This window comes from Squalius cephalus (assembly GCF_949319135.1).
Source record: "Squalius cephalus genome assembly, chromosome: 20".
Taxonomy (NCBI): Eukaryota; Metazoa; Chordata; class Actinopteri; order Cypriniformes; family Leuciscidae; genus Squalius; species Squalius cephalus.
In genome coordinates, this window is record NC_137141.1 from 25,248,678 (window position 1) to 25,274,128 (window position 25,451).

Consider the following 25,451-nt stretch of genomic DNA (forward strand, 5'->3'; position numbering starts at 1 on the left):
TGGTGTAACATTAATTAATTGATGTAAAATGACTGACTGTATATTATCTATCCATGTGAATGTTTAGTTTATTTCTTGCATGCATGAATAGGTAAAAATCATGACGATTTATTACTCTTTTCCTGATTACACACAAATGCCAGTTTTATGCAAGTGTGCAAAGCTTATTCCTAAATTGAATCCTTGGACAAAAACAGCAGAAGGAGAGGGAAGGGTAAATGACAACGACAGAAAGGAAATTAGGTCTGGGGGTTGGGGGGGCTGGGGACTGACATTGCCACTTCCTGTCTCCCTCAGAATGCTGAATCGTGGGTAATAATGGGTGTCTGAGAAACCAGCAGCAAAGAGCTATGAGCCCAGTGAGCCCAACAGACGGAATATGTGTTATGAGCTGACAAGTTTCTCATTGAGTATTTTCTCTATTAATGGCTAACCATGGCATACTAGTCCACTTCGTACAGGATGTGTATTTAGGAGCTGTATGTGTATTTAGGAGCTGTTTGGTTCCTATAGTCTCCTTGCAATGATTTTGTGATCATATCATTTTGTTCTAGGATTTGAGTATCTTTGTTCGGACCTTTACCAAAAGTACTATGCCATAGTTGTGGTACTGAATGGGAAGGCTGGGTATTGATTGACACAATTAATTTCTATTTTGATTCACAAGCAATTTTGATTCGATTGCAATATTGATTTAAGTTGATTCAATATAGATTGACTTGGATGTACATCATACAGTACATGTTAATTTTGTTAAAGCAGCACTATGCAGCTTTGCCGATTTCTTCGCTGTTTTCTCGCTTTTTGCTCGCGGGTTTCTCTATAGAGCTCCCCCTACAGCTTCGGAATAGATATTTGACAACACTGTCGTCAAAACTCGTTGGCGACTCTCCCCCCTCCCATCTTCTCCCGCTGGTCATGTGCATTTGTTTTCAAAGAAGCCGGCGAACGCACCGAGCCATGTCCACTGAGGTATGTATGATACACAGAAGGCTAGCAAATAAATGTTTAGATAGTGTATCTGTGCAGTGCCGTAAAGCAATTCGTTACATCGCGAGACCTGATATCACGTGATACTTCCTGACACTGAGGCCGGCGGCACACCGGCCCAAAGTTGCAAGGGTGGTTTTTCGGCTCACAGGCGCTCAGGGGGTGCGAGAAGACCACCATTCAACCCGAAAACAGTCATATAACCATTCTATACAATTTTAGCATTGAGATCAGGCTATGTTTGACTTGTTGACTACTATCCAGTTAATGACCGATAAAACAATGTTAAGCACAACAAAGGAGAACACATAAACAGCTAACTTGGTTGTTTCAATGATGAAAAGTGAGGATGGCTTACACTGGAAAGATGGGGATTTGCCGTCACGATCGGTAAGAGGAGAGTTAACCTTGTTTAAGCCTGCATAGCCTACATGAGCTATCCTGTTGAATAGGCAGGGCAACTATTTAACATAGCATATTCACCATCACATAGTTACAGGCTAACTTCAGTGCGCATGACACAGTAATAACTTAGCATTGAAACCAGGCTATGCTTGAGCAAACAGTTTGTGAATAGGCTACTACAAATATTGGCCGTGAAAGAGACTCTGAACGCATTGAATAGGATATGTTTAGTTGGTGAAAAGCATAGGCTATTATTACACAGTAGCGATAACGTTAAGTGCACCAGAATAAAATATAATATTCAGAAGTAAACAGTGTAGCTGACTTACAGATTCAGTTAACATCCACAAATGAATAAGCGCGACGATTCAGGGAGGAGGCAACACAGTGAACTCTGAGAAAAGGCTACTTAAGCTCCGCTGCTTTCTTCGACCCTCTCTGTCTCTGGTCCTGCGCTGTGCTCACTCAGTGTGCAGTGTGAGAGGGGGAGTGGGCTCTGGTCCTGCGCTGTGCTCACTCAGTGTGCAGTGTGAGAGGGGGAGTGGCCTCTGGTCCTGCGCTGTGCTCACTCAGTGTCAGTGTGAGAGGGGGAGTGGCCTCTGGTCCTGCGCTGTGCTCACTCAGTGTCAGTGTGAGAGGGGGAGTGGCCTCTGGTCCTGCGCTGTGCTCACTCAGTGTCAGTGTGAGAGGGGGAGTGGCCTCTGGTCCTGCGCTGTGCTCACTCAGTGTCAGTGTGAGAGGGGGAGTGGCCTCTGGTCCTGCGCTGTGCTCACTCAGTGTCAGTGTGAGAGGGGGAGTGGCCTCTGGTCCTGCGCTGTGCTCACTCAGTGTCAGTGTGAGAGGGGGAGTGGCCTCTGGTCCTGCGCTGTGCTCACTCAGTGTGCAGTGTGAGGGGGGAGTGGCCTTTGGTCCTGCGCTGTGCTCACTCAGTGTCAGTGTGAGAGGGGGAGTGGCCTCTGGTCCTGCGCTGTGCTCACTCAGTGTGCAGTGTGAGGGGGGAGTGGCCTCTGGTCCTGCGCTGTGCTCACTCAGTGTCAGTGTGAGAGGGGGAGTGGCCTCTGGTCCTGCGCTGTGCTCACTCAGTGTCAGTGTGAGAGGGGGAGTGGCCTCTGGTCCTGCGCTGTGCTCACTCAGTGTGCAGTGTGAGGGGGGAGTGGCCTCTGGTCCTGCGCTGTGCTCACTCAGTGTCAGTGTGAGAGGGGGAGTGGCCTCTGGTCCTGCGCTGTGCTCACTCAGTGTCAGTGTGAGAGGGGGAGTGGCCTCTGGTCCTGCGCTGTGCTCACTCAGTGTCAGTGTGAGAGGGGGAGTGGCCTCTGGTCCTGCGCTGTGCTCACTCAGTGTCAGTGTGAGAGGGGGAGTGGCCTCTGGTCCTGCGCTGTGCTCACTCAGTGTGCAGTGTGAGGGGGGAGTGGCCTCTGGTCCTGCGCTGTGCTCACTCAGTGTCAGTGTGAGAGGGGGAGTGGCCTCTGGTCCTGCGCTGTGCTCACTCAGTGTCAGTGTGAGAGGGGGAGTGGCCTCTGGTCCTGCGCTGTGCTCACTCAGTGTGCAGTGTGAGAGGGGGAGTGGCCTCTGGTCCTGCGCTGTGCTCACTCAGTGTCAGTGTGAGAGGGGGAGTGGCCTCTGGTCCTGCGCTGTGCTCACTCAGTGTGCAGTGTGAGGGGGGAGTGGCCTCTGGTCCTGCGCTGTGCTCACTCAGTGTCAGTGTGAGAGGGGGAGTGGCCTCTGGTCCTGCGCTGTGCTCACTCAGTGTCAGTGTGAGAGGGGGAGTGGCCTCTGGTCCTGCGCTGTGCTCACTCAGTGTCAGTGTGAGAGGGGGAGTGGCCTCTGGTCCTGCGCTGTGCTCACTCAGTGTCAGTGTGAGAGGGGGAGTGGCCTCTGGTCCTGCGCTGTGCTCACTCAGTGTGCAGTGTGAGGGGGGAGTGGCCTCTGGTCCTGCGCTGTGCTCACTCAGTGTGCAGTGTGAGGGGGGAGTGGCCTCTGGTCCTGCGCTGTGCTCACTCAGTGTCAGTGTGAGAGGGGGAGTGGCCTCTGGTCCTGCGCTGTGCTCACTCAGTGTCAGTGTGAGAGGGGGAGTGGCCTCTGGTCCTGCGCTGTGCTCACTCAGTGTGCAGTGTGAGGGGGGAGTGGCCTCTGGTCCTGCGCTGTGCTCACTCAGTGTCAGTGTGAGAGGGGGAGTGGCCTCTGGTCCTGCGCTGTGCTCACTCAGTGTCAGTGTGAGAGGGGGAGTGGCCTCCGGTCCTGCGCTGTGCTCACTCAGTGTCAGTGTGAGAGGGGGAGTGGCCTCTGGTCCTGCGCTGTGCTCACTCAGTGTCAGTGTGAGAGGGGGAGTGGCCTCTGGTCCTGTGCTGTGCTCATGTCCTGTTACTTCATCCTCTACAGTAAAAGACCTGGGTGTTATACTAGACTGCAACCTGTCTTTTGAAAATCATATTTCATATGTTACAAAAACAGCCTTTTTCCACCTTAGAAACATTGCTAAGCTACGTAACATGCTATCAGTTTCTGATGCAGAAAAGTTAGTTCATGCATTCATGACCTCGAGACAAGATTACTGTAATGCTTTATTAGCTGGTTGTCCTGCATCCTCAATAAACAAGCTACAGTTAGTTCAAAATGCCGCCACTAGAGTTCTAACTAGATCAAGAAAATATGATCATATAACACCAATTTTATCATCACTACATTGGTTACCTATAAAGTCACGTATTAATTACAAGGTATTGCTACTGACTTATAAAGCCCTAAACGGCTTAGCTCCAGTCTATTTAACCGATCTTCTATCGCCCTATAATCCATCGCGCTCTTTAAGATCACTAAATTCGAGGCTTTTGGTCATACCTAGGATATCCAGATCCACCAAAGGAGGGAGAGCATTTTCACATTTAGCTCCAAAACTCTGGAATAGTCTTCCGGATACTGTTCGTTGCTCAGACTCGCTCTCCCAGTTTAAAACTAGATTAAAGACGCATCTCTTCAGCCAGGCATTTATATAATACTTTTAATCTTACAGTTAAATCCGGTCTCTAGTTCATAAACGCCAGAGGAGAACTGGCCCCCGACTGAGCCCGGGTTCTCCCAAGGTTTTTTTTTTCTCCATTAGGTCACCTGATGGAGTTTTTCGGTTCCTTGCCACTGTTGCCTTTGGCTTGCTCAGTTGGGGATATTTGGGGATATTTAATTGAATTAATCAATCAACGATACCATTGATCAGCATTACCAAACGTGGACGTTCCACTAGAAACAAACATTGATGTATTGTTTTAATTTATTACTGTGAAGCTGCTTTGATACAACCTATGTTGTGAAAAGCGCTATATAAATAAACTTGACTTGACTTGACTTGACAGACAGAAAGACGTTCCTGTAATTTATAGATAGATGGACAGAATCTGAAAGCTGAGAATCTGTAAATTGTTTTTTATTGGATGGGCTGTGCACTACAACAAATAATGTTTAGTGAAGTTTTGTTCACACAACAGCTAAAAACAGCACAGACTAAAAGATCAATTATTGGGATTTAGGAATCGATGATTCATCAAAATGATAATCGATTAAAAATGAGAAATAATTTTCAACCTAGCCCTACTAAATGGTAATACAGTGGTACCTGGATTTAATCCATGATTGATTTAAAAGAACTATTTAACTGAATAATTACCATATTCATGCATTTATGGTAGCCCAAACTATTTAAAAAAAAATACAATAAAATTAGCATGATATATGTCCAAAATCTACACCTTACCTCGCATTTAGATAAACAAGGAGACATAATGGATGGCTCTCGTCTCTTTGTGAAGGTGGAATAACAAAGTTCTCTATGACCCTCAGGATTTCTTTTATAAAGATTTAAATGCAAAAAGAAAGGCATGAGAGTATATAATAAATACATGCAAATATTTTTTGTGTAATGGCCACTAAATTTGGGCAAATGTCACAAACAATGTAAAAGTATTTGACTGCAGAATGTTGCGATTGACCTATCAAATTCAAGTTTTCTGTCTAATTAATTAAAAAAATTAAAAATATAAAAAATATATCTTGGGTGGAATCATTTTCCTTCAGAATGCAGATGACGTGTGTGTGTGTGTGTGTGTGTGTGTTTGTCAGTGAGTCAGTGAGCGAGAGAAAGAAAGAAGGGAGGGATCCAGCCCTCAGAGAGATGAGAGAAAAAACATGTTGTGCTGTCACTCCGCTGCTTCTGCCGCTCTTAAGGCTGCACTGCTCTATTGTGCGCCTCTGTGTCTCTCTTACACCCCCTCTCCGTTTCTTGCTCTTTCCATGTCTGTCGCCCTCATTCATAATGGATTCCGTAGTGTTGAGGTTCAGCTGAGGATGGAACGCTTTGGCCCTGTGGGGACACAACGCTTTCACTGAGGGGAAAGAAGAGAGAAGCCTTTTGATTTAGACTGATGACGCAACTACACTCACGAAACACAGAAGCAAGTCAAGTCAAGTTTATCATTCTTCTCATTACATGCCAGTGTGAGAAAAGTAATGAATTTTTGTACTAAAAGAATAAGGTTTTTTTTTTAATTTTTTTTTTTTTATCAAGGGCCTCAAACCTTTGGACCCCATTGTACATCCTCTAGCTCATACAAATACTGACGTCAAATTATGACATGCACTCAGCATACTCATCCATTCACTGCATTGTTTTTTATAAATTTTTTAGAGATTTTTTTGTTCAGAAATCAAATTGTAGCCCAACCTGAAATGCTAATTCATCAAGCATTCTTTTGATTCATCATAGTATACAGATAAAAGTGAATATAATTCTCTCAGGGTGCAGCCATGTTCACTTTACATCATTCGCAAGTATCAGAGTGTCCTTATGAGATGATAAATTGAAATTCTAACATCAAGTGCAGGTCTGTTGCGCATTTCCATGTTCAAATATGGCATTGAAAATTCAGATTTTATGAGTTGAATGGAACACAGCAGACAACTTAACTCCTTGTTATTTACACAGAAAGTTCTTTCAGTTCTCAAATACATGGGCTTCCATTAATATTTGAAAATATTGCTCGCAAGGATGTGGTTTATGTGCTTGATGTATCATTCCATAACTGTATGCAGCAACATGTTAGCAATTAACACAAACAGCACACAAACAATTTTATATTATAGACCACAATTGGCCCTTCAGTTCATCTGTCTCTTCTGGTAATATTGAAGCTTCACTACAAAGCATTTGCCTCTCTATCACCAAGTTACTTAGGTATATGGTATACTTAGCAAGTACTACATCTGCCTCCATAGTTTGAAATAGTTGGGTTCCAGAAGTATAAATCTCCATTTTCTCCATAGAGGAATTGATATTTAACGATAACTTTAAACCTTAAAAGAAAAATATAGATCTACTGGATGTTAATCAATAAGCCATCAGATACACAATACACTCGAACCACTATATATACAGTATAGCTTTAAATCAGAGCTTGTAACGTGTGTGGTTTGGTTTGGTTCATGGCTTATAATATTAAATACTTTTTTCAAATCCCTATGGAACCAAGGCTGCTGAAAAGGTGAACAGGCACCGTTGCACTCTATACACTGTTTTTCAAAGTTGTAAAAAAGATTACTGGAGTATGTTTTACAAGAAAATACTGTTGTAGTCTTTCTACTTCAAAATGTCATTGTTTGATTCAATGTGTTACTTGCTGTTTCTTTGTAATTATATGTGAAATTTATTAGAAATTTCTGATAGAAAATTGTTCAAAAGTAAATCCTACACCACATTTATTTGAGTACGGTAGATGGACGTTTTTCACAAGGTGACCAAATTTGTCCGACCACTCAAAATATAAATCATTATTGTAGGCTAAGCATAGTGAATTGTGGTAAGGCAACAATTGAATGTTCAGTAATGGAATTTTGTTGCATAGGGCACCTTATTTTACTCATAATTTGAAAACTGCCATCTTAAAAAACATTAGAAATCCTGAGGGAACCCATGACTTAAATACTAATTCTCTTCCAGGATTTCTATTGGGTTAATGGTCTTTAGCTCAGCGTCTGTTTATGCTGGTCCTAATTTACTGCAGCACTGCATACTCACTGCTGTCTTCAGTTTGCAATTCCACATTTAACTGTTGGTCATTTGAACTTTTTGCCTCCAGTACACACACACACACATACACAGAGAGAGAGAGAGAGAGAGAGAGCTCAGCAGCACCGCATATTGTGTCTCTGGTATCCACTGCAACACTAATGGTTGTTGTTGTTTTTTGTCGCTTGTGCAGGGAGGCAACTAAAAAGTGTGCTCGACAAACTGAAACACTACCACACCATGGCACCGCTACTGCTGGAAGGAACAGAGCAGCGCCCAATCAGCTGGCTCCGCTCCAGGGTAAGAAAGAGCACTGTATATATTGTTGCTCACCATTTTCCACATTTTTCCCTAAACCTCTAGAAAGTCATTTGCACTTCCATCATGATGTCTCGTTGCCAGTGTTTATTTATATTTTTATATGAGTTTTTGATTTGGAATAGCACTGACTTGCATACACTCTTTTTAAATGAATAATATATTGAGTCCAGTGCAAGTTCACTTCAGTTCGAAATGGTATAACATTAGACTACGGTACAAATTAGTTCACAATGTATGACTCCCATAGTCAGTATCATTATTGAGCCACAGCCTTTTAGCTCTAAAAGGGTCATTTGTGAAAATGAGTGAAAGGCCTGACTGCCAAACGGCACCGGAGGCACAAAGGCTGAGTGATGAGGTGATGAATCTTGAAAACTGTTTTGGAGTACATTAGATTAGATTAAGTGCCTGAAGCCGTGGCGACATTGTCGCAAAAAGTCACATGGTCTTCGTCATTAAGGCTTAATTGATTCCAGTCTCCGCACTCGAGTTACTTGAGCTCCAGTGAATATTACAGTCAAACGTCTTCCGTAGCTCAGAGCAGTGTCTGATTCTGGCACATGGCACTTAGTCCATTTCACTGCCTGGTTCGGAGGCTTAGGCACCGAAAACTCGACACCCAGAGCTTTTCATAACTGTCTGAGATGTTGGGAATGTCTTTAATGCATTGTTAGGAAAAAGTTTTGTATGTCATGAAAATGCAGTGCTAGCGAATGGTTGGCTTTGCTTTGCTTTCCGAGGTGATTGCTATTAAACATTTGCAGGTGGAGATTGAGGTTATGGTGAGGGTAGCGTATTTCAGGGAGGAAATTCCACTCAGAATCAAGGACCTGTCGGTCTGCACCACGAGTGGCCCGACTGATGGCCCAAAGCCAAATCAGTCCAGCTGGAGTAATGGAGGAAGATTTGCTCTCTCAGCTGTTTAGTAAGAAATAGTAAGCTGTTGAGTTATTCAGAAATATTTCAGGAGTACACACATGCATGATTCTGTTTTGCAATTTGAAAAAAAAAAAAGAATAATAGTAATAATGTGCACAGAAAACACAGAAGAGAATTCTTCTGTAAACACATGGAATTATCATCATTACCATGTCCAAAAAAAACAAAGTATTATCATGGTACTTTTTGTAAGTAAACACATATTTGGACATAAACAACACAAACACACACAAAACAGCAATATAATACAATAAATTACAATGGTGCAATTGTACATTAGGTTGCGAAAAACAAATATATTGTATCATATAGGCTAGGAAAAGCCATATATAAAATTCACAATAAAATCTGAGAACATTTACAGCATAGAGGTCCACCCCGATTCACCAACTCACTTGAACATTTCTGGCAACACTGCTGGCTTGTTTATCATAATTTATCAAGAATCGTTTTATGTTTAAATGATATTTGAGTGTACAACTCAGTTCATATTCCTCATGTCTTTGGATGAGTCGAGTGAATGAAGATGCAGTGGCTATACATGAATGCACAAGCTTCGGCCCTGTGCAGTGTTTGACACATTATTATGTGCAAAATGACATTTGGAGAGCTTCGTTTTGGCTCTATGGCTCTGTCTGGTGCGCTGGATAAAAACCTGAGGTCATTTAAAGGTGTGAAGGCTATGCGTGTGTGTGTGTGTGTGTGTTTCAATTGGGAAGCTGCAGGGTTTAGAGTAAATTGGTTGAAACAGGAAAACAGGACATGAAGTGATTGTTTTGTTTTTCATTTATTTAGACACCTCCTGCTTCGCTGCGCATCCTAATCCTAGCAGAAGGACAACAGCTGATTTTATCTGTGGAGAAGAACCAGTAAGTCTCCATCGCAACACTCCTGACACTTAATTCGCCACACACATCATCAGACACACAGGGTTTTTTACAAAACCACATGCTCAACCAAAAAAGTAACTTAAGCTATCATTAGGCAGCTATCATATGGCTTCAGTAGACTGAATATGTAACATGATGTAACACTTTCTTATTTAATATTTAATATATTTTATATTGCAATACATTTTGCACAAAAATGTTGGGCTAAAACAGTAAGCGGCTAATGCAGTAAGAGGCACTCAAGCAGCTTGAATCTCTACAGCTTGAAGCATTAAGCAGCTGAAACCTTAAAAAGCTCTATAAATGTCTATTTTCCCCCCTCTCTCTTTCCTTACCTCTGTCTTTTTTTACCAAGCTTGTACACTATTTACAACTGAATTGAAAACTCACTTAAATTCCTGAATTTTAAATGTAAATCTGAACTGAAGTAGAGAACTGGATATAGAATTATGTTTGGCATTGATATGTTCTTGAATGGATCTGAGAGTATATGTTGTGTATGAGTTAGCCCATATTGAAATTAATTATATGTACATATTGTCATATAAAGTAAAAACATATGGATGTACAATATTTGGAATTAAAATTAAAATGTATATTTAAATTGTATATATTTACATATATCTAATCCTTATAAATATGTTTATGTATGTATACATAAATATATTTTTGACATGTATATCATGTATGTAATTATTTATAGACATAACATGTTTGTCTTTGTATAAATGTGTGTTTAATATGCAAATTACACATTGTATATTTACATATGTTTAAAAAAACATGAATGTTAAAAGTAACACATATGGGGCCATAATAGATAGACAGGCAGACAGAAAGAACCAATGAGCCAACAAAGAAACTCCAGGGACGTCTGATACAGGCTGACCTTCTCTGTACATTAAGCTGAGTTCAACTCTTTCCCATGCACAGCAAAAACACACAACAAATAACATCACTCATCCAGATATTTAAAAGCACAACCTAGAGGAAAGACACTCATAAAGTTTTGTGTGCCCATCATCACAGCAATCATAACCATCAATACACCACTATACAAACATATTTGGATGGTTGCAATTCCACAGTGTTTTATATGAGCCTTTTTTACAAAGAAGTGTCAGTTCTTGAAAGCTTTCTTACACATGTAAAGTGATTCACTGCATATTAATGGAAGATGAGCAAGTGGCAACACCGCAACAAATAAAACAGCCTGTGTGGATCTTTTCAAGCCACGGTAAAATTAAAGATCTCATTTATTCACTCGAGTGCATTTGATAAAAGAGCTTTGATAGTTCCCATCTTTCTCTGAATTTTGTCTAACCTCATCCTGAACTCATTTCTGATTCATTCATTTCATAATCATTGTTGTTTTACCCTATGGATTTGTCCTCCCTGTATTCTCTAAGCACAGATCAGCAATACAACACAGTCTAAACAACAGTCTTGAACTCGGTTTAACTCACAACGAACAGGAAAGCAATGCTGACTTTGATTGCTCATCCAAAGGATTTCCAAAATAAATGGCTTAGGACTGTGTGTGGTGGCGATTGAGGCTTCAGTGCTTGACTGTCAGAGACTCTGAGATTCAAGCAAACACTATAACGCTAAAAGACTCTAATCAGCAGCTGCCCAGTGAAGTTGTAGCTTTGCTTCACTTAATTTGCTGAATTCTCTTAAGGGCCACGTTCCTCTCAAGACTGAGTGAAAACACTTACCATAAATTAGGAAAAAGCCAGTCAAAGTGAGAGCATGTGTACATTGTTTTAGGCTTCTTAAAGCCACATAATTTAGCATTGTTGTGAAGTTAACTTGAAATAGCTTGCCAACCTACAAGCTACTCATGTCCACTGGCAGGGAGCGAGCGGAGCAGAGCTAGCGTTTTCAATTCATTCCTAACCTTCATTCCGCTGAGAGCATCAAAAGGTTGGGCAGTTCTCAACTTTATGAAAATATCAAGTGAAAAACGCGGTCGGCAGCCAATATTGCCCTGAGGTTCAGGATGTGACATCTGTCTTTAGAGTTTAAAAATATGCAGATTGTGCCGGTGTTATTGCTGGATTTTGTACGTTAATCGTTTTGTTTACGAATTAGAGGCTTTGCAGTTGTTATATGTTAAATATTTTATTTTGGATGTGTTCATTGTGATTATACTGGCTGGGTTTATAAAAGTTTATAAAATTGAAAGGATATCTTTGCTTGGTGCATTTGGAAACAAACCTTGTCTATTTCTAAATGGAATCGCGTGCATCGCTGATGATTATACTGTTCGTATGTTGAAAAAAACTTAGATTAAACACACTCGCAACAGACACACCCCAAAGCGGAGGCATTATAGCGTTGCCAGTGGTACTGAGCGGAGTTTTGCCGCTGTATTGGACACACCGTAAGAGTCTAGTGCAGGGGTGTCAAACTGTTCCTGGATGACCACAGCCCTGCAGAGTTTAGCTTCAACCCTAATTAAACACACCTGATCAGCTAATCAAGTCCTTCAGGCTTATTTGAAAACTGCAGGTGTGTGTGTTGAAGCAGGGTTGGAACAAAACTTTGTAGGGCTGTGGCCCTCCAGGAACTGAGTTTGACACCTGTGGTCTAGTGGCTCGGATCTCGCGTTTGCCGAGGCAGCGAGTAGATTAGGGGTTTGCAATAAGAATCTAGTGGCTCATATCTCGCGTTTTCCGAGGCAGTGTGTAAATAATGGGTCCGCAATGTATATGCAGGGAACTGAGCAGACGGGAATTCCCTTTCTCTCTTTCTCTTTTTGTGTGCAAACTAGTGTTTGCATACTATTAGGCTATGGTTCTTTTTGTTTGAGATTATAAAATTAATATTCAGCCTGTCATTCAGACCATGTATTCTTGTCTGCTTGTTTCTGGCTGCATTTAATTTTGACTAAATTAAATGTTAAATACTCTTCTGATTTGAAGTCTATATTAATATACACTATATTCAGCCTTTCACCTAGACCGTTTCTACTTGTCTGGTTGATATTTGGCTGCATTTAAGTTCTGAGAAAATTAAATATGTACTCATCTTATCTTTGAGGAGTTAGATGTCTCTATTAATACACTATTCAGCTTTTTCACCCAGACCATGTTTACTTGTCTGGTTGATATTTGGCTTTATTTAATTTTTGAGAAAATTAAATATGTACTCATCTTATCTTTGAGGACTTACAGTAGATGTCTGTATTATTATACTATTCAGCTTTTCATCCAGACCGTGTTTACTTTTCTGGTTGATATTTGGCTGTATTTGATTTTTGAGAAAATTAAATATACACTCATCTGATCTTTGAGGAGTCATTTAATTCTGAGGAAATAAATGGTGAATTCCTGGGGGGAAATGGATAACACCTCATTATATGGTGCCCATCTCCTTTCTGTGTCCTCCAGCGAGTTCTAGTCTCAGTGTCTGATTTTGCAGAAGAAGGGTTTAAGAGGGGTCAGTTCGGTTGTTTCCTGCCGGTCAGCTGTTTCAGAACGCTGGATTGTCTTCTCAAGCTATACTAGAGACAAGTCTCGAGAGGCTGGTGCCTTTAGTAGTCTCAGCCGTAGTCGTCTTGGGATAAGACAGATCTGAGGACAGTCGTTATCTCGAAGAAGGCTTCGACTAAGAAGGAGTCCTGATGCTGAGGCCGTCAGACTTCTGAGGGCAGTCCCCTCTGGGAAGAAACGGTTTCCACCTCATCAAAATACGGTGCATGTTTCTCCTCGGTGCCCTCTGGGAAGCGACTCTCTGAGGAGGGTCGCAGCGCTGCCAGTTCGGTTGTTCCCTGCCGGTTCGCCGCTTCAGTGCACCGAGGTATCAGCGTTCCCGAACGATCCTCCGAGGAGGGTCGTAAAGAAGTCAGTTCGGTTGTTCCCTGCCAGTTCGCAGCTTCAGGATGCAGAGGTGCCTGCATTTCCCAGCGATCCTCCGAGAAGGGTCGTAGAACAGTCAGTTCGGTTGTTCCCTGCCAGTTCGCCGTAACATGGGCACCAAAGTGGCTGTTCGACCAATATCAGAGGCCAGTCTCGAGAGGCTGGTTCCTTTAGTAGTCTCAGCCGTAGTCGTCTTGGGATAAGACAGATCTGAGGACAGTCATTATCTCGAAGAAGGCTTTGACTAAGAAGAAGTCCTGATGCTGTCAGACTTCTGAGGGCAGTCCCCTCCGGGGAGGAACAGGTTTCCACCTCATCAAATTACAGTGCCCGTTTCTCTTCGGCGCCCTCTGGGAAGCGACTCTCTGAGGAGGGCTGCCAGTTCGGTTGCACTGCCAGTGCTGCCAGTTCGGATGTTCCCTGCCAGTTCGCCACTTCAGGGCACAGAGGTGCCTGCATTTCCCAATGATCCTCTGAGGAGGGTCGTAGAACAGTCAGTTCGGTTGTTCCCTGCCGGTTCGCCGTTACAGGGCACTGAAGTGGCTATTTGACAAATACAAGAGGCCAGTCTCTTTCTTGGCACATAAATCGTCTAGAAATGATGGCGGTGTTTCGAGCTCTCAAACACTTCCTCCCAGACCTGATGGGAGTAAATATATTTGTTATATTTAACAAATCATTTTTAAAACTCACTCTGGGATCTATGGTCCCATCCCCCCAACAAGGGCAAGAAGGGTCTTGGTTACCATGACTATGGTCAGATAAGTTGATTTTATTGCTGTTAAAAATGTGGTCACGTGGAAAAAGCAGAGGCCATAGAAAAGACCCACAGCCCTTAAAACAGACTTTCCTGCATCAATTTATGGACAAACTGACCTACAAATGAACATGCACCCCAGGACGCTGTGTGAATGATTTACTCTCTTGTGTACTATTATGTCTTTGATACTACAGTATGTATTTTATGATACAACCAACAGTCAATGTAACCCCACCTGTATCGTGTCTCCTATCTAATTAATCCTCATTTAATGACTCACACTTTAGTGTACATCACCTTCTCTTAGAATGCAGTGTGTGTTTGTTATATCTATCTGAGTATAAATGGACACAAACGGCAAGGCCTATGTCTAACCACACTTGAGATAGAGTCATAAATCCTCCCAACAGAGAGATTTCCCGCTTGGAAATTCCCCCTTTCTTATTAGTTGAGCCAACCCTGAAAGGTGGGAACTTTCTCAACAGTCAATGTAACCCCACCTGTATCGTGTCTCCTATCTAATTAATCCTCATTTAATGACTCACACTTTAGTGTACATCACCTTCTCTTAGAATGCAGTGTGTGTTTGTTATATCTATCTGAGTATAAATGGACACAAACGGCAAGGCCTATGTCTAACCACACTTGAGATAGAGTCATAAATCCTCCCAACAGAGAGATTTCCCGCTTGGAAATTCCCCCTTTCTTATTAGTTGAGCCAACCCTGAAAGGTGGGAACTTTCTCAGGCTTTAAATGGTCTCTACACAAGCCCTTCCCTCTCTTGGCCTTCTCGGTACGTTCGCAAAGCTGTCCTGTGTGGCCACACTAGGCCCCAGGGCAGCAGGCCTTGGCCCAAAACCAGCCATGTGCTCATTCAGGAGAGAGAGAGAGGACTCTCTCAACCAGAATAGAATCAAAGGACAACATCAGGAGTGTGGCACAATGTCTTCATTCAATGCAGAAGAAGTCCATCGCAACTCCAATCATCAACTCTCCCGACTTCCTCCCTTCTCTTGTTTGCTCTGCGTGTCCTCTCCCTGTCCGTAGTGCATAATCCGAGGGTAGCAGATCTGCATTTCCTGCCTGAAGATGAAGGCAGGGGCACAGCCGACTCCCCCGGGAAGTAAGGACAGGACCATCCTGGTGGTGGTGGGGTGGGTGAAGGTAATTGTTTGCGTCAGCTTCTACGAACTCAACCATGTGTAAGTACCGATCTTTTATACAGCAAGTATTAGAATATGATTGGATAGATGTGAAGGTAATAAGTGATGCAGTAATTGAGTCTTCCTGGCAGAACTTATGCTAAAGCTTTCATTTCTTAGAATTGATAAACAATTAACACTGAGTGTTCACGGGACGAACAGGTGGATTGATTGTAATGTTAATTTTACTACATTCATTCTATTAACTGATCCAAATATTCACAATCAATTATAACAAGTTATGATTGATTATTAATATTTCTTTAGAGCTAATTTGCTACACTGTATATGCTGAAAGGATGAATTCATTTTTGGAGCCGGTTCATTGAAATGCACCGTCCGAAACAGACTAATTCGCCAAAATTAATTGGATTTCCCAATGGTACTTGAGAGAGAGACCTTCTGAGAGAGTGCGTTTGATTATTGTCGCTGCTCGCTCGGTTGTTAGGCTGCATGAGCAATATGTGGCATGAAAAACAACAATGTAGTGCTGGTAAAATAGCTTGTTACTGAAAACTGCACTATTTTTATGAGCTGTACTGTCACGCTACTGAAAAAAATTAGCTTGTAGCATCCCTACATTTAGTTAGCTGTCAGTCACTTTTTTCATTTGTTGGTTTTCTCGAATTGTTCTTCCTCTTTTAGACTGTAAATCTTGATAATGGCATTAGAGTCAACATCCCAGACACTGAACTGATCAAACTCCACAGGACTTTGTATGAAGGAAGATTGTAGGAAGATTTAGAGCTTATTCTGGTTGACACAAACAGCTGTTACTGAGGAAGAGAAGAAGCGTGTGCCATGCAAAGGCTTCCTTTTATTCATCCAAACAGGAAGGAGCATAGCCAAGCACACAAAACATGTCATTACTGTGACGACTGCAAACATGACCATAGAAACTTGGACTCAGTGTCCATGAATGGACAGGGAATAGGGTTGTTGTTTGTTTGAGAATGGCATCATTGACTCTCTGCTCTGATGTCAGGCTGAAGCAAAACTAATGAACTGAGGACAATTAGAGTGGCCCTGTGATTCGGGAAGCAAGGTGAGGATAATGAGGAAGGAGTCCTTCAACAACTGACACACACACACCTGGACTGTTGCATGAACTGTTTAGACTATATTCTTACAAGAAGTAAGTCATCTAATTTTTTTCTTTAAGACGGGTCATAACAAGTCAGTTACATAAAAAGGTAGATTGGTCCTATTTGAATCTGAAAAGTAAGACTGATAAGCCCTATCTAATTGATTATTGGTTCTTAAGACAGTCTTAACTTAGCAGCTATGTTTTTGGCCCCTGTAGTGACCTTTAAAAATGAGGCCACAATGACAAATTAGAAATATTGTTTTTCTAAAGTAAGTGCCGGAAAAACTGATAGGATACAGCCTCCCCCTTACTTTTGCATGTTATATTAAAGGTAAATAAATAGTAATGTAATTTAATAGTAATAAAAAGTAAATGATAAAAACATTCATCCACTGAGATCTGCGCTCTGAACATTCTAAGTTATATAAGGTATTGTGTATTTGTAACGATCACCAGCTGGAGCTGCCCTTGTGAGCCACCAGAGGGCAGTCCACATCAGACTATCATATTCACTCACTAACTACATTTCCCATAACTCACTGCCCGGACTCATCATCACTTATCACTGATCACATTCACCTGTACCTCATTCACTGATTGCATTCACCTGTCTCATCATCCTGTTAGTCTGTCTATATATACCTTGTTCATTCATTCACTCACCGCGAAGTCTTGTTAAGTGTTACACTGCATTTCTGAGCGTTTCCCTGGTTTTCTTGTTTCTTGGTTTTTGATATCTTGCCCTGTTCCCTGGATTACTCTCTTGCCTCTGGTCCCTGGATTACTCTCTTGCCTCTGGTCCCTGCTTGTTTTGTTTGTTTTGTTTGTTTCTTTGTTTTGACTACCTGCCTGTGTATGACCCTAGCCTGTACTTTGGATTACGCCTCTGGATTGCCCCAGCCAATAAAGCTGCATTTGGATCTCCTACTTTGTGTCTCTGAGCAGTTCGTAACAGTATTGTTGTAATGCTAGATATATAATATACTGTATCTCATCATGTTTTAGATGTGATAACAGGTCACAGATGATGATAAATTTTGTCTGACAGATTTGTCTGGCAATACAGCAAACCCTGGTGGAGGGAAAAAACAATACTATCAGATGAATTTACTTTTTATTTGACATGATCATAAATGCAATATATACAGTGTGTGTGTGTATATATATATATATATATATATATATATATACATATACCCAGATATATATTTGAATAATTAAGAAATATTATTATTATCCAATTGTTTTTGCTTGTTTATTTTTTTATTTTTTATTAATACATTGTATGCAAAGAGAACTGGACATTTTTGTTATTATCAATAATGTTAATGTGATTAGTTATTATATTTCTCAGAACATTTTTACACTGTTCTGAAATGAGTACGAGGAAATATACTCTTCGGCTGATCTTTTCTGGCTGAATTGGTGTCTGTAAAAGGTGAAGGTGTGAGGTAGTATAGAACATAAACTGCTCCTGTTATTAAACATTCCACACAATTTGTATTGTTGTGGAGGTTGGTTGTCTTTCACCTTGAATGTTTGTTGCTTTATGGAATATGTAAACTATATTCAAGGATAGAAAGACTGAGAGAGAGCAAACAATGAAAGGGAGAACGAGGAGTATACAGTGCCACGTTCAATTATGGATTCACTTGTGGACTCGCTTGTAAACTTTCCATCTGTTACAAATTACTCCTCTCAGGGGCTTCAATTATTTCTTCTGTCTTCAAACTGAAATTAATGACATGGTGTGTAGTGTAATCAGGGGTTGTGGAGTGCATGAATGTGGGAGAGAGAGAGAGAACATAATAAGAGCAAGTCATTTGACAAAGCTTTTAATGACAGTGTATGACAGGACAACACACCATTTTTTAGAAGCATGTGAAAACAGCTCATATTTTTATTATACTGAAATTAAGTTGTCAAACAAACAAAAGAAACAAGCTTTTTATCTTATACATAAAGCAAGAACCACTATTATTATTGCTCATAATTATTGCTCATGGAATTGAACACATCCCTAACCTTACTATTAAACTTTGACACATAATTGTCCCACACCCGTTGTATTAAGAACATAAATGATGACTTGGCTCTTGTAGTTTATTGAGCAGATATGTAGCCTTGTCAGGTGGACATTAAAATGGGTGAAAATTAGCAACCACCTGCAGAAAACAACCAGGTACCACCCATAACACAGAGCACTACATTACAACTGCTTTAAGAGCACCCTAAAAACTGCATAGAGTGTGCTAAAAATCACTTAAAACGCTTTAGCAGCCACATAGCAAAACCATGGCAACCACACCAGTAGCAACATACCAGAGAACCACATAGAACTAAGTAATGCCCTAACAACCAACCAGAACACCATAACAGCTGCTTAGAAACACCCTGGCAACCACCTAGCATTGTTAAAAGTCACATAGAAATTCTTAACACTCACATACAGCAGCAACAACATGACAACCACCTAGAACACCATAGTAATGACCTAGCAATGTCCAAACAACCACCCAACCAGGACACCCTAAATAATAGCATAGCAACACCCTGGAAACCACCCAGAACACCCTAACAACATCCTAGCAGTGTACTAAAAGTCACATAGAGCAGCTGTGCAGTCACATATACTGTAGCAACACCCAGGCAATTACCTAGAAAACCATAGTAATGACATATCAATGCCCTAACAATCAGAACACCCTAGCAACTGCATAGCAACACTCTGGCAACCACCTAGCAATTCACTAAAAGTTACACAGAGAGTTGAGGAGAGATTCCCTGATACAATTGTAAAGCGCTTTGGGTGTACAGTAGTACATATGAAAGCGCAATATAAATGCCTGCCTCCCTCACTCCCTCACTCACTCACTCACTCACTCACTCAAGACCTTAGCAGTCACATACAGTAGCAACCACCTAGCAATGCCCTAACACCCAACCAGAACACCCTTGCAACTCCATAGCTACACTGGCAACTACCCGGAACACACTAGCAACCACATAGCAGTGTACTAAAAGTCACATAGGACATCTTAGCAGTCACACACAGTGGTAACACCCTGGAAATCACCTAAAACACACTACTAACCACCTAGCAACACCCTGGCAACTACCCAGAACAGCCTACCCAACCACCAAACGACCAACCAGAACATCTGAGCAAACACCATGACAACCAATCACAACACCTTGGGATCATGGCAGTGATGCAGATCCCTCTTCTGCCCTGGAGACTCCCTAATTACTTGCATGTTTGTTTGTTTGTTTGTTTTGTTTTGTTTTCATAAATAAATATTATTAACATAATTTACCTGCAAGACATGTTAGACAAAAACAGCCTGAACTCTGTCGCTTTTGACCTCTGTGAAGTGGGTCAGCTGTCAGGGACGCAGGATCATAAGCAGAAAGAGCGATGAGGAGAAGCTTACATCAGTACTTTGTGTGTGCCAGCGCATTATCCACAGTTGGTGGCAAGGAATAAAATAGAAAGAGAGAAGCACAGAGGGCGAGTTATGCTAATGTAATTTGGTTCTAACCATCCCTCAATGAAGCAAGCGCAGCTCGTTTGAAACGCTGTATGGAGTGGTTTGTCATCAGCAGGCTGCTTAGATGAACAAAAAAATAGAGAACATAAGGGTGAAATAGAGCATTGCCAAGTATATGGTAAATTATGCCTTTCTGGATGATTTTTCATATGGGCTTTATGAAGTGTATTGTTCAGAAGAGTCCTTGGCATATTTATCTAAGTCAGCCGATTCACAGAAGTCATTTAAACTTTTGAAAGCGAGGAACTGCAAGTTTGTGAGATTTTCCCAGAAGATATTTTTAATAACCCAGTGCCACGTTCTGTTCTGTTCTGTGTATACACTTATACTTTTGTTTGTGAAATTTCTCCTCACTACGTTTTGACTCCCGGTTTGTGTACCTGTGGTATATAGCTTATATATTGGGCAATTTTATTATTATTTTTAAAATTCTCTTGTAAGTGTTGTCCATTATCTGTACCCACACATGAAAGCTTGGGGTCTGTAAGTTTTTGTCTGTTTTTGAAAGCTTATGTTTCAAAGACTGCATTTATTTCATCCAAAAAAGGGAAATGTTTTTTCTATTTAAAGTTAGTGTTTTCTTTTTTAATATATTTTATAATGTAATTTATTTCTATGATGGCAAAGCTGACGTGGAAGCAGACGAAGACGATGGTGAAGCAGTTTATTTTGTGTCCAAAGATCCAAAAACATGAAACAAAGTATAAACAAAATCCAAAACATGAAACAAACCATGAACAAAACTTGACTATGAACAGAGGTATCATGAGGTACCTTCGTGCGCAGACGCTGCCTGCAAAGTCATTGCCAAACTACAAAATAAAAGACCTGAAACATGAAACAAAACCCAAAACCAACCTTGACACTTAGCATTATTACTCCAGTCTTTACTGTCACATGATTTTTCAAAATCATTCTAATATAGTGATTTGTTACTCAAGAAACATTTATTATTATCAATTTTGAAAACTGTTGTGCTGCATAATATTTTTGTGGAAACAATAATTTTTTTCAGGATTCTTTGATGATTAGAACATTTAAAAAAAGCATTTATTTGAATTAAAAATCTTTTGTAACAATGTAAAAGTCTTTACTGTCACTCTTGATGCATCCTTGCTGAATAAAAGTATTAAATCTTTCTTTAAAAATGTCTTGGTTTGTAGAAAAATACTTTATTATTTTCTTTCCATATAAAGCTAGGGTATAATATATTTTTATAGTGAGGCATTTTCAGCATTTAAAAACATGATTTAGCATATTCAGTGCGGATTTACAGCATCAAATGCTCGATTGTGAGCATAGTTCATTCTTGTTGAAAACCTAGCTTGAGTTTCTCTCCTCACTGATCACTGAAGCTTTAAAGGTCTCAGGTTCACAGCCATCCAGCCTCACTTTGTTTTCCCAGGAGTCTTTAGCAACTGACCGCTCCATGATCTCATCACTGAAGGTCAACAGTCAAACCAGGAAGTGATTCTTTTTTATCGACCGGTTGCAGTAACAGCAAAAATAGAGGAAACGCTCCAGTGAAAAACAAGGGGATTTTCTGAAAGAGAGAGAGAGAGCTGACAAACAATGATCTGAGTATTATCCAAAGGGAAGTTATTCACAGGAAGTTGATAGGTCCTGCTGGGAGCTACAGTACTTTGTGAGTGAGGTTTGTTGTAGCATTGAGAACTTGCATTTACATTTACTTACGCTACAAAGTACACAACAAGTTTTTTATCTGTCTCTGAGTGTACATTGATCTGATCACAAAACGTTTTGTACCATGTTTACACTTAGTGCTGTGCACTTCTGATCAGATCTTTTGAGATGGATGTTTCCCAGATAACACAAAATATGTTCTTAGAACATTTTGATAACGTTCCCATTAACTCTTTCCTCACTACGTCTCACTGACGTAATTTTCCATCATTTCTGAGACAACACTTACCCGCCATAATATTCTGGCTTTCCGTATTTTCACTATTTAGGGGATGATTTTACACAACTTCTGAAAGAGTAGAGCGTCTCCGGATCGAAATACAGGCAAAAAAAGGAGCAGAAACAAGTGATAGAAGCATTTTTAAAATTAATTTTTCTCAGCTTTTTGTTCAAAATGAAAAAGAAAACTTTTATGAAACTTACCTTCATTCAAGTGTTGACAAAAAACAATGAACAAAGCTAGAATAAAAAAAATTAAAGCAGAGGTTCTGTTCTTTCTTTTGATATATTGCATGTTCAGATACAACTAAATATTTAGGGGGCCATGGACGTTTTGTGATTAAAAAAAAATGTAGGGACTGGCTGGCTACACTGGCGGGGAAAGAGTTAAGTTATCTGAACATTCATAACCTTGTCAGAACGCTACAAAGTTCTGAGAATGTTCCCTGTTAGCTGGGTACCAGGTATAAACAGAGCCTTTTTCTTGTTTTCTCCCGAAGTTTCCATTCTCATTTTTCATGTTCTGCCTCTGTCATCTGTCTTTGTTACTTTTGCTCGACACTAGCTAACAACAAGCTGACCAAACAAAAGCTTTGCTAGCTGTTTTTCTTGCTAGGCATCTGGATAAGTTAATGAAGAATGTTCTGCAGTGAAAACACAATTCTACTGCATTATTCACAGATGTTTTAAAGACTCACAATCATTACACACACTGCTCTTAGGCTTACTGCTAGCGAAGAACTTGATTCTTTTACATTGTGACAAAAAAGCAATAGAATGCCATCCTGTGACCGCAGATGCACTCTTTCAGTCTGACTAATCGTACACAGATCAGATGTACCATCATAAATAAGATAGAACAGAAGATGCCAGAAGGTTGGTCAGATCTGTGTAATGAGCCAAAGAGGAGACTCTATTAAACTAGTACAGAAGCATCAGTGAATCTTTAGGGAGACCTAGAGAGAGAAAAAAATAGACAGAGAAAGCGGTTAATGGCGTGGAAACCGGCACAGAGAAATAGCACATATTTACTAGAGCCAAGAGCCGAAATCTGCTAAATTGTATTCAAGTGTGAATGCCCTTTTCTCCCCAACTAGTGAAGTAGGAGATCTTTGGTTTGAAGAAGTTCTTAATGATCATGAAAGGCACAGTTTCATCCCTCCTGGGTTTCTGGGCTAAGATTTCCTTACTAGGAGGATCACTCAACATCTATACAGTTCAGTGATCTGCTTCATCTCTACGACAGTAACACAACAAGAAACGTTAAACTTATAAACTTATTTTATAATTGTATAAAAGCTAAGTGGTCTGAGAATGGGATTAAAATGGTCTATTGTTGATACTGATGTTTTACATAGTAGGTGGCGGCAAGTTACTGGGTCATTAAATCAACTAAACAGATTTGTTCAAAACACTGTTTCAAAGTGAAACAAGTGAGTCATTGATTCATTCACTTAACATATTTGTTCAAAACGTTGATTCATTCAGCAACGAAACACCAGTCTAGTGTGTGTAGCTTTGTGGCGTTTTTTTTTTTTTCATCTGGCTTTGTTTGGAAATATTTCAGTTGAAGTAATTGGAAATATTGTGTATTTAATGTTAGTTTTTGAGTATAAAATCTTATCTTGTTTGTTGAACGTGTGCGTATCACACTGAGAAAGAAAGGGAAATTGCAAAGCTAATACAAAGTTCTTAATTAGTATTTTTGCTGTGTTTTAAAGTGGAAAAAAGCAACAGGATTTGATTGGTTGGTTTGATTGGTTGGAGGCCTGGTTTCACAGAGAGGGCTTAGATTAAGCCAGGATTAGACCTTAGTTCAATTAGGACATTTAAGTAGCTTTTTTAAATGTGCCTTAGGAAAAAAAAAACATTACCAATATGCATCTTGAGACAAAACAATGACACTGGCATATTTTCAAATATGTCAGTGCAAGTTGCTTGATGTTTGGATGTTTGATAAGGATGATGATGGTGCCCTGGTCTTATTTTAGATATTGAACATAACACTTTAATGACAAATCACTTTACTTTTGTTAAATGCCCTGTCTAGCTTTGATTTATAAATAAACTACCCATAAAAAGAGTCTTTCTCAGTCATCTAACTGTTATAATGTCAAATTGAATAAATGTGTTAATGCTGTTTAAAAACAACGTTAAACATATTTAAACATATAAATAAGGGTTTAATTACTTGCATGCATTAATGCGATAACTTTAAAAAGTCCCCATTCTTATACATTATGTACTTCTATTACTTCTGTGTGTGTTTGTGTTAAGTAAAAGCTGGTGTTTAAGGATGTAGAGCCTTGATATTTCTTACTGCACCCATACAGTGAGAATATAGAGAAATATTTCTTTAGCCTGGAGGATTTCATCTTGTCCTTCATCCTCAACCTTCCCCCATCTCATCCAGTTACGTGAATCTTGTGTTGTGAATCTGTGTGGAAAGCTAAATCAATTGGAGACACAGCAATGTATGGAAATAGAATTAGGCCTTCAGACCAGCCATATTCTCGTGTGTGCGTGTGCGTGTGTGTGTGAGAGAGGAGAGATGGTTTAGTTTTTTCGATTTTGGTGTCTGCTTTGATAACACGCTTCAAACCAGAGAGAGAGAGAGAGAGAGAGAGAGAAACTAAACAAGAAAATAAACAAGATTACCACCTTAAAATGTCAAGATGGAGAGAAAAAGCAAAAGAGAACCAGGTCTCACTTCTTTTTCAGCATCTTACACCACATGCATCATGTTTTTAAGATGGCACATCAAGTCAAAAATAGTACTTTTTAAAAAAATGTCTCCATTCACACTGTTTCAGTCTCTGTTTCAGTTGTCACTTATGTGTCCATTTTAGATCCTTTTAGTGTCAGAAAGTGCCGTAATGGGCACTTTTCATTTCCAGCAGAGCAATGAGCTATCTAATTAGAAGGGCCAAATGATGTTCAAGACCTCTTGCACTTTCTCTCTCCTCTAGCGAGACTTCAAACATTTCATAGCTGATTTTGTCCCCTGACTGTTAAAACCATATTAGTCCGATATGGAGTCAATTAACAGCCTAATAGAATAGATGGGTTAAAAAGTATGAAGTCTGGGCTTCACTAATAAAAAAAGTACCAACAATTTTGTGATATGTGGACAATTTCTATGTCTTTTTGAATATGTGCCATTGAATTTGGTAACACTTTATGCCACTTGGTGTCTTTGTTACACGTTACATGTATTTGCTATAGTAATAACTATAAATTAGGCATAATTACATGCAACTAACCCTAAAACAAACCCTAATCCTACCCTAACCCTATAGTAAGTACATGTTAATTAATTACATGTAGTTAATTACTATTACTCAGTACTTAAATGTATAATTACACTGGAATGGGGACACATTAAAATAGTTGTGCCATTGGGATGTTCCCTGAGAATATCATGATATTCTTAAAAATGCCATTTAAATACTATGGATGGAATATAA

General features: G+C 40.3%; 1 protein-coding gene across 2 annotated transcripts in view; it reads left to right on the forward strand.

The window, feature by feature from the left end:
- The window catches only part of adam12b (ADAM metallopeptidase domain 12b), a 90,717-nt gene that overhangs the window by 11,574 nt on the left and 53,692 nt on the right, over window positions 1-25,451 (forward strand). For both annotated transcript variants that reach the window (XM_079852945.1, XM_079852944.1), the window contains exons 2-3: window positions 7,641-7,747; window positions 9,503-9,576. In XM_079852945.1, coding sequence (XP_079709071.1) covers window positions 7,641-7,747; window positions 9,503-9,576 — 181 coding nt within the window. The remainder of the gene's footprint in view (window positions 1-7,640; window positions 7,748-9,502; window positions 9,577-25,451) is intronic.